Genomic DNA, 12,750 nt, shown 5'->3' with positions numbered 1-12,750 from the left:
ATATATATATATATATATATATATATATATATATATATATATATATATATATATGCATAAATCAAGCGGAACATTATGGTGATTGCCGTACTGCTCCACTTGTAAAAGCAAAATCTGTTGGGCTCTTTTTGGCATCAAAACAATTATTCTTATTGCAACATTGCCAGACAGGATACAGTTAAAAAAATAAAATTAAATAAAGATCAAAGTTACCAGGAGCTAAGATTTGTTGAAGATTTCACCTACCGGTATTAAAATTTTTTTTCTCTTCTGTTTGGATTTAAGTATAGACCAGCTAAGTGGACTTTTGCGCATTTTATAACATTATATAAATGTTCTTGGATTAAATCCCACCTGAGACCTTTCTGCGTTTGCTATGTTATAGAAAAAGGCAGATCTCAATGAGATTTATTACATCTGTCTTTTGTTTTTCTGACCTGGTTTTTCACTGCGGTCACCATGCCCTTCTTGCGGTAGTCGACAGATTTGGGAAGCCTGGACACAGACTCATCAAATGCCATAGTGAAGCTCCTCTCATTATCCATTGGGACCAGTAGACCAGTCATCTTCTCAGCCACTTCCTCAGATGTCTGCAGAAACAGATAAATAATGAATAGTTACATTGCTCATGAAATATTAGTATTTTAAATAATCAAAATTCATTCAACTGATTAAACCTAGTCAATTCACTTTACCACCTTGACAAAATAAGGTTAGCAAGCTTCTTGAGATGCGTTTGATAAAGAAAAATATTGAAGGAATGACTGAAAAGGCAGCGGAGTGATTCATTCTCAGAGTAGTGATGATGACAAGTAAAATGAGATATGGGAGAGGGAGAAATGGATTCAACAAAGGGGACAGAGGATGAAAAGAAAGCAAGGAATGATCCAATGCAGGTTACTATGTAACCTAATAATGTAATTTTTCCCAACATCAGTTAAAAACAGATTAAGAGATTAAAGGTATACAAGAAGAAAAGGTTTGTATAAAAGACAGTTGGGGTGATGACAGGTTATTTCTGGTTTCATATGTGGCTGTTTTAATGGCAGCTGATTAGATGACATTCAGTGATTATTTCCTCCTTTTAATCCTATCAGTTTCACATCGAGTTTTCAGCCGAGTCCAGTCTAAAAACAGCTAGGATTCGGTAACACAGCCCATCTGTTGATCTCCTTTATTATAATTGATGTATTTCCTTCAAAATGAAAACAGGAAGACATTCATTTACAGCCACCTGTTCTGACACAAACATAAATTAGTCATCAAGCTGGAATTCATATGAGAACATGATATGCCTCCAGCAAAGGCACCCACAGCCTGGTATGCTGCACTTAATGAAGCCTGCCCTCCAATCAGTTTTGATCAACGACATGTTTTAGCAGGAAGCTAGTTATGCACAGAAGTGTCACTGATTTTAGACAGCTTCTGCATCTGCTCAGCTTGCCGGTACATGACCTAGGTAAAAAAAAATGATAAGAACTGACAGCTGAATATGACAGGTAGAAATTATATGGTGAAATAAGTTTCTCCCCCCCCCCCCAAAAAAAAACATAAAATGTTTTTTTGGGGGGGGGAGGGAGAAACTTCCAATGCTCTCTGCACTGCAAAAAATCTAAATCTAGATTAGTCATTTTTTCTTAAAATAAGTGCATTTGTTCTTGGATTGAGGAGGTAAAAGAGAGATTTTGCAAATGGAACAAGACAATTTACACTAAAATAAAAAAAAAAAACACAATTGCATTGTCTTATTTCAAGTGCCTATGATCTAAATATATCATTTTAAGAGTAAAAATACTCATTCCATTGGCAAACCATCTCATTTACCTACAGAAATTAATGGTAAATACACTTAATTTAAGAAATGTTTACTTATTTCAAGATCGTTTTTCCAGTGTGTAAGTGTAATATTACAGCAAAACCAGTTTAATCAAAATTAAGCCAAAATGCTGTTGGTGTTTTGGACATTGTTAAAAAAAAATCTGAGACATCAATGCTGCAACACCCAATATATAACGCATTGGCCTCTGCTAACGGTGTTATTTCAACCTGCTGCAAAGACTGATAATAACTTTAACTTATCTCACACTATGCCTGACAGATAGTCCATCTGCACTGATTAAGACTCACAGCATTTAACATGCTTTTGTGGATTTGATTTGTGCATTTATTCATAAAGCTCTTTACAAATTAAAAGGCAACCAAAGTTGTGTAAATATGTGCAAAATTAAGCAGTAGCAGAAATAAAGGAACAAAGGACAGGTCAAATGGTCGTGCTCTGTGAGGTTAAAACTGATTTAAAAAGATGTTTCTAAAGATACTTTAAAGGATTTTATTTTCCAGCAGGCCTCACGACAAATGTGACATTTTTAATGGCATCATAAAGGATGTGTGAATGCTTGAGAAGAATCTAAACGTTTAATAAAGATTGCTTGTTAAAGGAAATATATATCTTAATTTCTTTGTTAATCAATTACAGATTAGAATCAGTATGTTCCAATTAGTATGCAAGGCATGTTCTGCTGGGCTGAGCCTGAAATGGTAATCAGCGATAGTCACAGATGTGTTTGAAACAGAGCTCCTGCCATAGAAATGCAGACAATGGTGAATAAACGAGGAACCTGCTGGGTAGATGAGGAACAGATAGATTTTTTTCATTTATCTATTTTTTGTTTTGCTTTTTTCATCTGTCTCTGGGTAAAAAAAACAAAAAACAAAAAAAAACAAAGGTAGCTTTATTGAGATGATTACATGTTAAGTACGTATTTTTGTTATAGATAAAGAAATAACAGTAACATAGCCTTTACATACCATGTCTCCCAGGTGGTTCATCCCCAGCTCATAGGAGTGCATGCCCAGTGCTGCCTCCTGGTTATGAGCCTCAATCATTCGCATGTTCTTCTCCCAGATCGCTCTGCGGATCCCCTCTTCATCCTGAGGCAAACAAAGACAGCTTTCAGGCCCATGTGTCAGTTCTAAAGAAAAAAAGGTGCCCATCCCCTGCAGCCACATAGATAATTTTCATCATTTGAAATTCCTTTTCAAGCATCAACTTTTTACTTATAATTTCTGATGCTTGGCCAAAAAACTGTCGAAAAAGTCATTGACATTAAAAATAGCTTCATTTAAGCTGTTGTGTTAATGAAATCACAAGAGGATGTAGAAAAAATATGTCTTGGTAATAAAATGAAATGTAGGAAAGCAAATGTAATTATCAAGGGCTAAATAACAATGGATGTCCGATACACCTTCCAATTTTAAAGCTTAAATAGCAGCTAACCTATTACACCTTCAGGCTGCAAATCCATTACTTGGTGACTATAATAAACCAACAAACCAGGCTGCATAGAAGAGAGAGATGTTTATAGAAATGCTGACCTACATTTGGTAAACCACACTATTATTATGTATGGAAAAAGAAGTAAAATAGAAATACATTTAAAAAGGTACAAGACAAAAAGATTACATTTACTATTTCCCAGCTGTATAAAGAACTGACAGCAGATGCAGGCCAAATTGGGCAAGCAGGGCAAATTTAATTATAATCAGCATGCTGGAAAAAGAAAAAGCTTCCTTGTGTTGTAGCCTAATTCTGTTAATTAGGCCAATTTAACTGGTGATTCACACAGTAGTATTCTCTTAAACAAATATTCTAAATCAATTATTTGCTATTTATCCACCATTTATGTTGCTACTTAATGTTGCGCCTCAATTTAGCCTTTTATCTATATGATGAAGAGAAAATGTAACCAATTTGTTTGGGGATATGGTGCTGGTGGAAAGCATCAACCCTTTCTCTGGTTAGGCTATTATGAACTATTAAAGCCCTGAATCAACTGCTATGCATTTCTGCATAACTGGATATTTTTGGAGTCCCAGAAAATGAAAGTGGTGCTTTTAGAATGCAGGACTGGTTTTAATAGCTATGGCTCCCTGCATGAACATATTGTAATGGGGTAGGCTTCAAAGTGGACTCTGGACATCTCTAAATGATTCTTAATGGTACTGCTCTAGGAGGAGTTTAGAACGAGTTAAGGAATGCTGAAAAAAAATTGCATCATGACACGATTTAGATATTCTGTCAACCACATTAGAATGCAAATGGGTTTTACACAACATTAAACATTTACAGTTAAAGCAACATAAAACACATGCCAACATTGTCAACATTAAAAGAAGAGTGCATGGCACAGCCAACATGCGTCTACACATACTGACACAGTGCGAGCACCAACGCACTCACAGCTGTGCAGATATGACCTCTAGCTGGAGGTGATGCACAAAGAGGGATGACTGATGCTCAAAAAGCTGATAAAATGAATTTACAGTCAGGTCTGCTTCTAAACCAGCCAAACCCCATTCCCTTCCATCTTCACACCCCATAACTTCAAAAACAAAAGTTATATGACAGAGGATTTGAACCTTAGCTTGTGAAACCGAGAAGGGATTAAAAATGGGGCAGAAAGTAAGTTAGAAGTGATGGGAGTTTTTCTCTGTTGGGAATTTTCCGACACCTGCTCTGACGTTTCCACCATGAGAGCATAAAAAAAAAAGGATCCAAAAATTAGGCTAATTGGATTTTCCCTCATCATTTTAGATGATTGGAGAAGAGTTACAATATTATAACTGTAAAGATAATTGTGACTTTTATCTAACAAATATTATTCCTTTTACTCATTTTTACTTCTTTTTTATCATCATCTATTGTCATTCTAAATTACTGGTAAGGTTAAAAAGAAAAAATATAAAAGAGTAATAATAACATCTCATACTTTACGTCCGGTCTTACTTCTGTTTGTTCGGGTCTGAAACAAACAACACTGGTTTTATTCCTCATTTCCCCTGCTGACATTGTTTCCTTCAGCACTTACCGCCCAGAGTTATTATGCATCTTATTAAAACCACACACTACTCATTACTGTTAATGAACAAAGGCACACTGTGGTGAATAAGCAGTTTTTTTATTAGAATTGCATTGTGAATACAGCGATTCACTGGACTGGTCCAAGAGGAAGACTTAAATGTATTGTCATCCAGTAGAGATTAATATATGATCATATTTTTAACTGCAACAAAACTTTCTGCTGTAGGTTGTTGCACAGGCAAAAATCCACTTAGTGTTGCTTTTTTTTTTATCTAAAACACCTTAAGCTGCTTTTATATTGGATGTTGCAGTTGTGGTTTAGTTATTCTGAGAGGCGAAGGTGCAGACATATGACCGGGGTCCAGGTTCTGCACTGCTTGCTAGACTAAACCCGCATCACTTCTACAGAGATGGAACAGACTTACAGGAACTAATAGGGTGTAAACTTGTTTCTTAACAGGTGAATTGTATTATATATAAAAATTTATAGCAAAGAAGAAAGGGGAAAACAAAGTTTCCAGATCAATAGAAGAATGCCAATTGCTACCTTAAATATGCAGAGTTCCTTCACAGTTAGACCATAAGAGGTGGCTTCAGGGTAATATATTCAGAAAACTTGCATAAAATTTGAAAAGCTCTCACTCTAATGTCATCTTATTAATTCTTCTTTCCACTTTGTGAAGAACTTTCTTAAATGTTGCCTTGCAAAAACCAGGAGCCATAAACAGAAATCAGAAAACCAAGGGTGCGCTGCAGCTGCTTTTAGTCCAAATTATTCACCATTTTTTTTTTACTAATCTGCACATATTTAAACCCTGAGATTATGTTACATTGAAGTGAACCCATCTGTGTGACATCTCATGGTTATTAGCTGCAATGGGTTTATTTAGTGGTATCAGAGCATTTGTAGCTAAATAGAAATCAATGCCCCATTTTGGTAAGGTTGAAAAAAAAATATTGAGCCCTCATATTAACCTTAGTGAAGAAAAATGGGTTTTTTTATTTTATGGAGAACAAATATGTAGATTTTAAGTATATATAAGGAATTTGGTTGAGATATAAAGTGTTTATTTGACTTTTTATATCTTCAACATCGGGAGTATCAGAATATTATAAAAATTCAGCAAATAAAAAGTCTTACTAAACCAAAAAAAAGATAAAAACGAAACAGGTTGCTGCAGGTTACAAAGGAGATGTTGTAACGAATTCCAAGCTTGTAGGTTTAGATATGATCTCCTGGTACCCCTTAAGATTTATTATCAGACACTTGCTTGTTTTTTTTCACATAATCTTCATTCCTCCGTCAAAAGCTTCAGTGTCAGACAAGAGCTTGTTTTAACAGGCACTCACCAAGCCGTTGTATTCTCGCCGATGTGTAATCTTCCATTGCTCCCACTGGGCTTCCAGAGTGGTTTCATCAATGTGGCCCAACGCTGAGACTGCCAGCAGCAATACACACACGTACCAAAACATCCTGAAAGTAGATGTTAATGTTAAGTTAGTGTAAAGTTAATGACTCAATATGTTTTGCCCATTTCAATCATTTCTATCAACCTTTTTGGTAATAATGCATTTACAGTGATTTATTTTTAAACAAATGCGTCGATCTAGAGCTGCAGCTGAAACGATAAATCCTCCTCAGGATTTTTCCCTCTACTTTTTGTGGTCACATGATAGTTTCGGTCATGTGCTGCTGAACAATGAGCTAACACCATACTTGTATATTTTGGTATCTTTTAGAACAAACACTAATAACTGGCTTCAAAGCAAAAACTTATACATTTGGCAGTATAAAATATACTTTATACGTTATCTGTAATAATTTTAGAGGTAGCTAGAGAATAAAAATAAGGAGAAGATATGGAACCCGTGTAAATCAGAGGAACGTTTTCTCTCTCTGACTCTACATAATATGTACAAGAGGATTAGAATCTAACTCCTGGTGTTAAATGTTTGGTTTTCCTCTCAGATATGTTTGCTTGAAAGGCTTTTCAGCACTCCCAGCTCTTTGCTTTCCTACCATCTGCCTTTCATCAAGTCTTTTTATGACACTCTGCATCTGTTCATAGTTTCCGGTAGAGGGCCCGTATCTTTCAAGGGTTATTTAAACTGAAAACAGGAATCAAGCTGTTTCCTTTAGTTTTTAAGAAGTGCACACTTTTACATTGTCTTCCTTCCCATTGCTATAGCTTCACCTTTGTGCTGACCTGGTGAAGAGCTTTGCCTAAAAAGCCATTGTGCATTTAATTAGCAGAGTGGGCACTGTGCCTCTGCATGAGTCACATGAATTCTCCCCCTGAGGTTTCTTTTATGTTGTAGAAATTAATTCATATTTTTCATGGGTCATTTATATATATCTTTTTTGCATTTTTCCATCTAAGTGTCAGTTTTATAAGCAAAAGTCAAAAAGTCGCAGTGGTAAGACTGAGGCTCTTACTTTTTAAAATCTCCCTAATGTGCAGCTGAGTGAAAGTCATTCTCCAGTTTCAATCCTTCTTAGTCTTATCATGTTCTTATCTGGAGAATACACTTATTAAAGAATGGGCGCTTAAGTTCAAACACAGAAAACTTTGAACTTAAATTCCTATTCTCGGTCTCCCAGTCTTTTGTTGTAAATCTTTTCCCTGCAATGAAATAGGTTTGACTTCAGAGACCGGTTTATGACACTAGACAGCCAGCTCTTAGTCTCTACGACACAGTGTAGTTTCAAACTGATTAAAACTGCTCTGAGGTGAGCTCCATTCAACACAAAGACTTGACAAAAGTAAATGTGAGAAAATCTATGATAGTCAAACGTACCTTGGTTCCATAAGTTTGAGAGTCCTCTGAATCTGAAGCTCTGTTCCTTTGTTGCTAAAGTAGGTCAGTGTGCAAGTTTATATTGGCAGGATTTTAAGGAAGTATAATGGGAACACCGTGTCTGGGGAGGAGCTTTATTTTTTCCATACGGGGAAGTTACATTTGGTTTTAGCTAAAACAGCTGGATGATGTCAGGTGTCAAGTTACACAGGAATGTCTGAACATTTACAGACACCAATGAACGGCTGTACATTCGGACTTCTGCATGAAAAACAAGAAAATCATCTTTTTGATGTTTTGCAATAATTCTTATTTCTTTAATTCCATTGTAATTAATCTGGCAGACCAGAATCAGAAGAATCAGAAAAGCTTTATTGCCAAATTGTAACTTAGACGCACAAGGAACTGGCTTTCATAATAAAGTGCTACTTACAAACAAACACGCAGTTGGCATAAACAAATGTAGCAATATGTTATTTTGCATAAAGAATGCAAATAATATATAGGAATAAGAGAAGAGAACAATAAATACAAATTTGGTGTTATTTTTTGAAACTGAGTTTCTTAAGTCACTTTCATTTTGGCTACTTAATGAACTTTTTTTTTGTCAATACCAGAGATTCAGCTTTGTTACCTCATGACTAATTCTGGATTTTTGGAGACTACATTGCAAGTAAACCTAAACTGATTAATTCAGTCTCTACCAACTAAGAGGAGTTGAACATATTAATATACAAACTATAAATGTACTACTAACTACACAATATTATTGCATCCCATAAACACATGAAACAATGATGTTGAATGAACAAAATATGCAAGGAAACATTCTTTTCTCAGTTTTCATCCTCACAGTATACTTTATTATTGTACTCCATATGAAATATGAAACAGTTGTGTTCAATTTCAATAGATGCAACAGATCCATTTTTTTTTTTACAGTACAGATGGAAAGATGCTGTTACCATGGCGAAAGAAACAAGTGAGAGTTTGGGACAAGTAAAGTAAAGACTTTGATTACTTGGAATTTTCTGAGAACAATTTCATTAATTTCATTCTCTCACTGCATATTATGTTTTGTTTTTTTCCTTTAGGTGCATGTTATCAGGGATGAGAAAGCTTTGAGCAGCATACTTTAATGTCTACACTGTGAGGTTCAATAGAGGATAAAAAATTACCAGATCCATCATTTCAGACCAAGCTGTTAAGTTTGGCCTCGTACTGCACTTTTGCTTAATTCAAAAACATAAAAAAATTATAAAATCTGATAACCAGCATCATCAGTTACGCAGTTCTTAAAGCAACATGTTTCAATTTGTTATTTTAGATATGATAAGATGATTTGTAAGCTATGTAAGCAGATAAATGCTTAAATACAAACAAACATGAATAAAACAGGATATAACTTAGAAGTGGGAAATTAAGCATTTTTTTGTTTAATGTTGATATAAAGGATTAAGGTAATCAAGCCTTCTGCCAGTGATTTTTAAGTCTGATTTTCTGCACAACAGCTTTTTTAATGCCGTTGTTACTGGTCAAAGGTGGACCTAATGTGGGTCAAATCCAAATTATCATGGCGGCTAAGTAAAGGCATATAAGAATTACTCATAAGATCTGGTGGAAATAAAATCCCACAGCAGGATTCAAAATAAACCTGTTCCATATTCATATTGCATGTCTTTCTGCTGTCATGTGGTCAAGCACTTCCTTGTCCTGGAAGTCATGTGTGTATATATGAACATGTCGTGTGACTTCCATTGTCATACAGCAGACTAGGTCATGTAGTCACTGCTCTAAATATAAGAAGATCCGCTATGCCTCATATGTCCAGTGATAAATGACTGTACTGCAGCTGGCTGATCTTACATGCATTCGTACCTCCATCAGCAGATATAGAGTTTTAAATAAAGCAGCATTAGTAAGCAATCCCCATCAGACTACTATTACACCTGCCATCACTTCTTGAACGTCTCATTCATTCATTATTTATGTTCATTTTCTTCTTGGCTTCATATTGCTTATCATCACATCTTATTAATGTTTGATCTGATCACAGGTGTTTTTTTTTTCTTTTTGGGTTTTTATTTATTTATTTATTTAAATTTTATGATGCATTTTTAATATGGTGCAGTCATTTATTTCACCAGCAGTTTCAAATCTTGTTGTGCAGAAGCAAACTTTGATATATGAGGTAAATAGCATGAAGGCGATACTTTGCCCCAGACTGTCTCTGTGGGGTAATAAGATACCTGAATGAGTTAGTTAAAGTTTAAAGGAAACAAATACAGAAAAAATAAAGAGGTTTTCCTTTAGATTAATCAATATTTTTTTATTTTAATCTTAATAAGCCAAGGTGGAAAAAAAAAATCATGCATGTTATTTTAAGCACTTATATCTGGGCTGCAGAATAGCTTCTTTTATTTTGCCTTTTACCTTCTCTTACACATTTAAACATTACCGACAAGGGAGTTATCCAGCATTACGAAGTTCTCTGACTTTCTCCTTCTAAAATGCAATTGGCCTTATGGAAGATCCCTTTAAGGTAATAAAGGTCAATTTAGAAAAAATAACATTTCACTCTTTCATTTCATAATATAAATGTATTTTGAAATATTTAATTGAACACTTAATTATCTAATGATTTCAATTAGAGACAAATATATTTATTTATTTCATGATATATTCATTTATATATAAAATTTAAAACTAATATTTATTTAAAACTAAGGAAAATCTAGATAGGTATAACTGGTTTACCTAAGCTAGACAATACAAAAAAAAAGAGTTTCACAATGTGATGCTGTAGAAAATGATCCAGAAACTGTTTGAAAATTTAGTCAATGGTCATTTATTAGTGGGCGTAAGTGTAAAATCTAAATAAAACCCCAAAGTATGGTTGTATACTATGTTGTAACGTGTTCCAAGGTTATAGCAAGCAAATCTAAAATGTATCTGGATGTCAGGAGAAAATAAGCACCCATAAATAAATGAATAAAAGCACTGGCTGGTGAGGCTCTGGCTGCACTTCATATTCAATTAACACCATGAATCAGTTTGTTGAATACATGGTGTTCCTGCTTCTGTTCCCTCTTCCCTCTTTACTATTTGCTGCCAACACTGAAAATGAAAAATAATGAAAAGAAACGATGATGTTTGATTTGGGGATTAAGATAAAAAAAAAGGCCTGTAATAATGTGGGATAGAATGTGCAGTCACTCATAAAATCTGCTATAATCCACTTTTCCCAAAAGTCGGTCTTACAATGCAGCAAAGATGTAATATACAGGAGTACATTTCCTTCTGAGTTCAAAACCATGTTCAGAAAATATTATTCAAATTCCTCTCTATCTGTTTCCTGTCCTTTGTTGCTTTGGGTCAACATAGACCTTGGGTGCTGTGCCGGGATCTCTGTTGTGCTAAGATCTTTGTTGTGTTAAGTGCAGAGCAGGCGAGCAGCTTCAGGCACTTGCTTTCATCACTGACAGCTTTCTATCTATTCGAGCGCCTTTTTTTTCCGTTTCTGTACAGCCCCGCCGGCTTTCTCTTGGATGAAGAGTGCATCTTAAGCTTCTGTAAGACTCTTCCCTCAGATTCCTCCTTGGCCACTTTAGATAATGAAACTTATTCTGCCTAAAATGATCTATCGCCTGGCCACCCCCATCTCAGCTCCAGCCGATGTCATACAGATGGTCATGACCTGAGTGTTTAATTATGTATGAGTAGATAGATTTATTTCCCAATAATTCTCAGAGCTATGTGCTTAGGTTGTAGAATATATTTACATGGCAGTGCTTTTCTCTTTTTAGTATAATGTGATCTCTGGCAGCCTGATCAGCCTCTCTACTTTTGCACAGAACAGGAAGTTAAACCCCTTACTCCACAATTTTTTTCTTGTGGCGTCTTTCTCTCCCTTACAGGCAAAACCAACAACAAATCTGGAAGCAGATCAGTTCACTGCTCTGCTGTAAAAACATATGATAAACTTGCTGACTCAGATGTCATGGGGTTTCAGCTTCCTGCTATTTCGACACCATTTTGGCACCATGAGAGCAGACAGGAATTCTTACATCACTGCAGTAACGTACAACAATGACATCCCATCTTCAGTATGAATCCATACCAAGATTCCCTCTAGGGACAGGTTTTGTAGCCATCAGTTTGCTTAAGGTTTAGAGTAAATGTGCATCAACTCCAGAAAATGTCAAGCCCTTAAAGCTCATGGATGAAGAGAAGGCCCAATGGGTCTTAAACCCTTGTTCGAACTGTGTTTGCTTTTCCTTGACCAGTCCAGAGATTAGGCCAGCAGACACTGACAAGGTTTTAAAGGCTTGATTTGATTCCAGACGATTAAACTATGTTGTCTTTTTTTCCCCATCTAAAGTTCATGATTGTTTGGGATTGTCTGATCCACATTTGACCTGTTTTTTTTTTCCTGCTCAATTTCAATATAAACTGTAAGGCCCAGGGAAGAGAGAGACAAGGGACTGAACTACTTGCAGAAACTCCCAGAATGTACAGTTTTACCCATTTCCATGCCAGCTGGACGGAAGGAGAAGTGAAGGCTGCAATCTTTGAAGTCCCGATTTTCCAAAATTCTATTCCCAATAGCAGTTATTTCTCTTTGACTTCATCTCTCTGTAAGGTACAATGGCAAAAAACAAAAGAAAACAAATGAGATGGTGAAGATATTTATCTTTCCAGGTGTGCAAATGAACCCATCCTTAAAAAAAAATCTGGGATCTGAAATGACACAAGTCTGTTTTCTGTGTATCCAGCAAATCTAAAATCTTTAGAGTTCCTCATAAATGTAATAAAGGCAAGAACACATTTCAATGAATGCATCCTGGCCAAAATAAGAAAAAAGACTGGCTGCCTGAAAACGGCTGTTTGAGCTTCTGCAGAGAGAATCTGAACCAAAAACTATGCACTCAGAGCTAGATTAACTCTATTTATTAAGTAATTTTGCTTCCACCGCCCTGAATAAGAAGGCATTTGAAAATGCAGCTTGCCAACTCGTTGACTTAGAGCAAACTGCTTCTCTGTTTGTTAGATCCCCTTAATCAACAATTTTCTCAGAATCAACAGAATAG

The 12,750-nt window shown here is 35.5% G+C and overlaps 1 protein-coding gene across 1 annotated transcript in view; it reads right to left on the bottom strand.

Moving 5' to 3' along the window:
- LOC107086845 (cathepsin K-like) overlaps nucleotides 1–7,795 on the bottom strand; it is a 12,883-nt gene extending 5,088 nt beyond the window's left edge. The window contains exons 1-4 of the mRNA XM_015378101.1: nucleotides 7,661–7,795; nucleotides 6,212–6,335; nucleotides 2,809–2,931; nucleotides 438–590 (exon numbers count right to left, since the gene is read on the bottom strand). Of these exons, the coding sequence (XP_015233587.1) occupies nucleotides 438–590; nucleotides 2,809–2,931; nucleotides 6,212–6,335; nucleotides 7,661–7,671 (411 nt within the window). The 5' untranslated portion in view covers nucleotides 7,672–7,795. The remainder of the gene's footprint in view (nucleotides 1–437; nucleotides 591–2,808; nucleotides 2,932–6,211; nucleotides 6,336–7,660) is intronic.
- Between the last annotated feature and the right edge of the window lie 4,955 nt (nucleotides 7,796–12,750).

Source organism: Cyprinodon variegatus, unplaced genomic scaffold (assembly GCF_000732505.1).
Source record: "Cyprinodon variegatus isolate N-32 unplaced genomic scaffold, C_variegatus-1.0 Scaffold0, whole genome shotgun sequence".
NCBI classification, from domain to species: domain Eukaryota; kingdom Metazoa; phylum Chordata; class Actinopteri; order Cyprinodontiformes; family Cyprinodontidae; genus Cyprinodon; species Cyprinodon variegatus.
The sequence above is the reverse complement of the archived record's forward strand: the minus strand, read 5'-3'. Positions and strand labels throughout refer to the sequence as shown.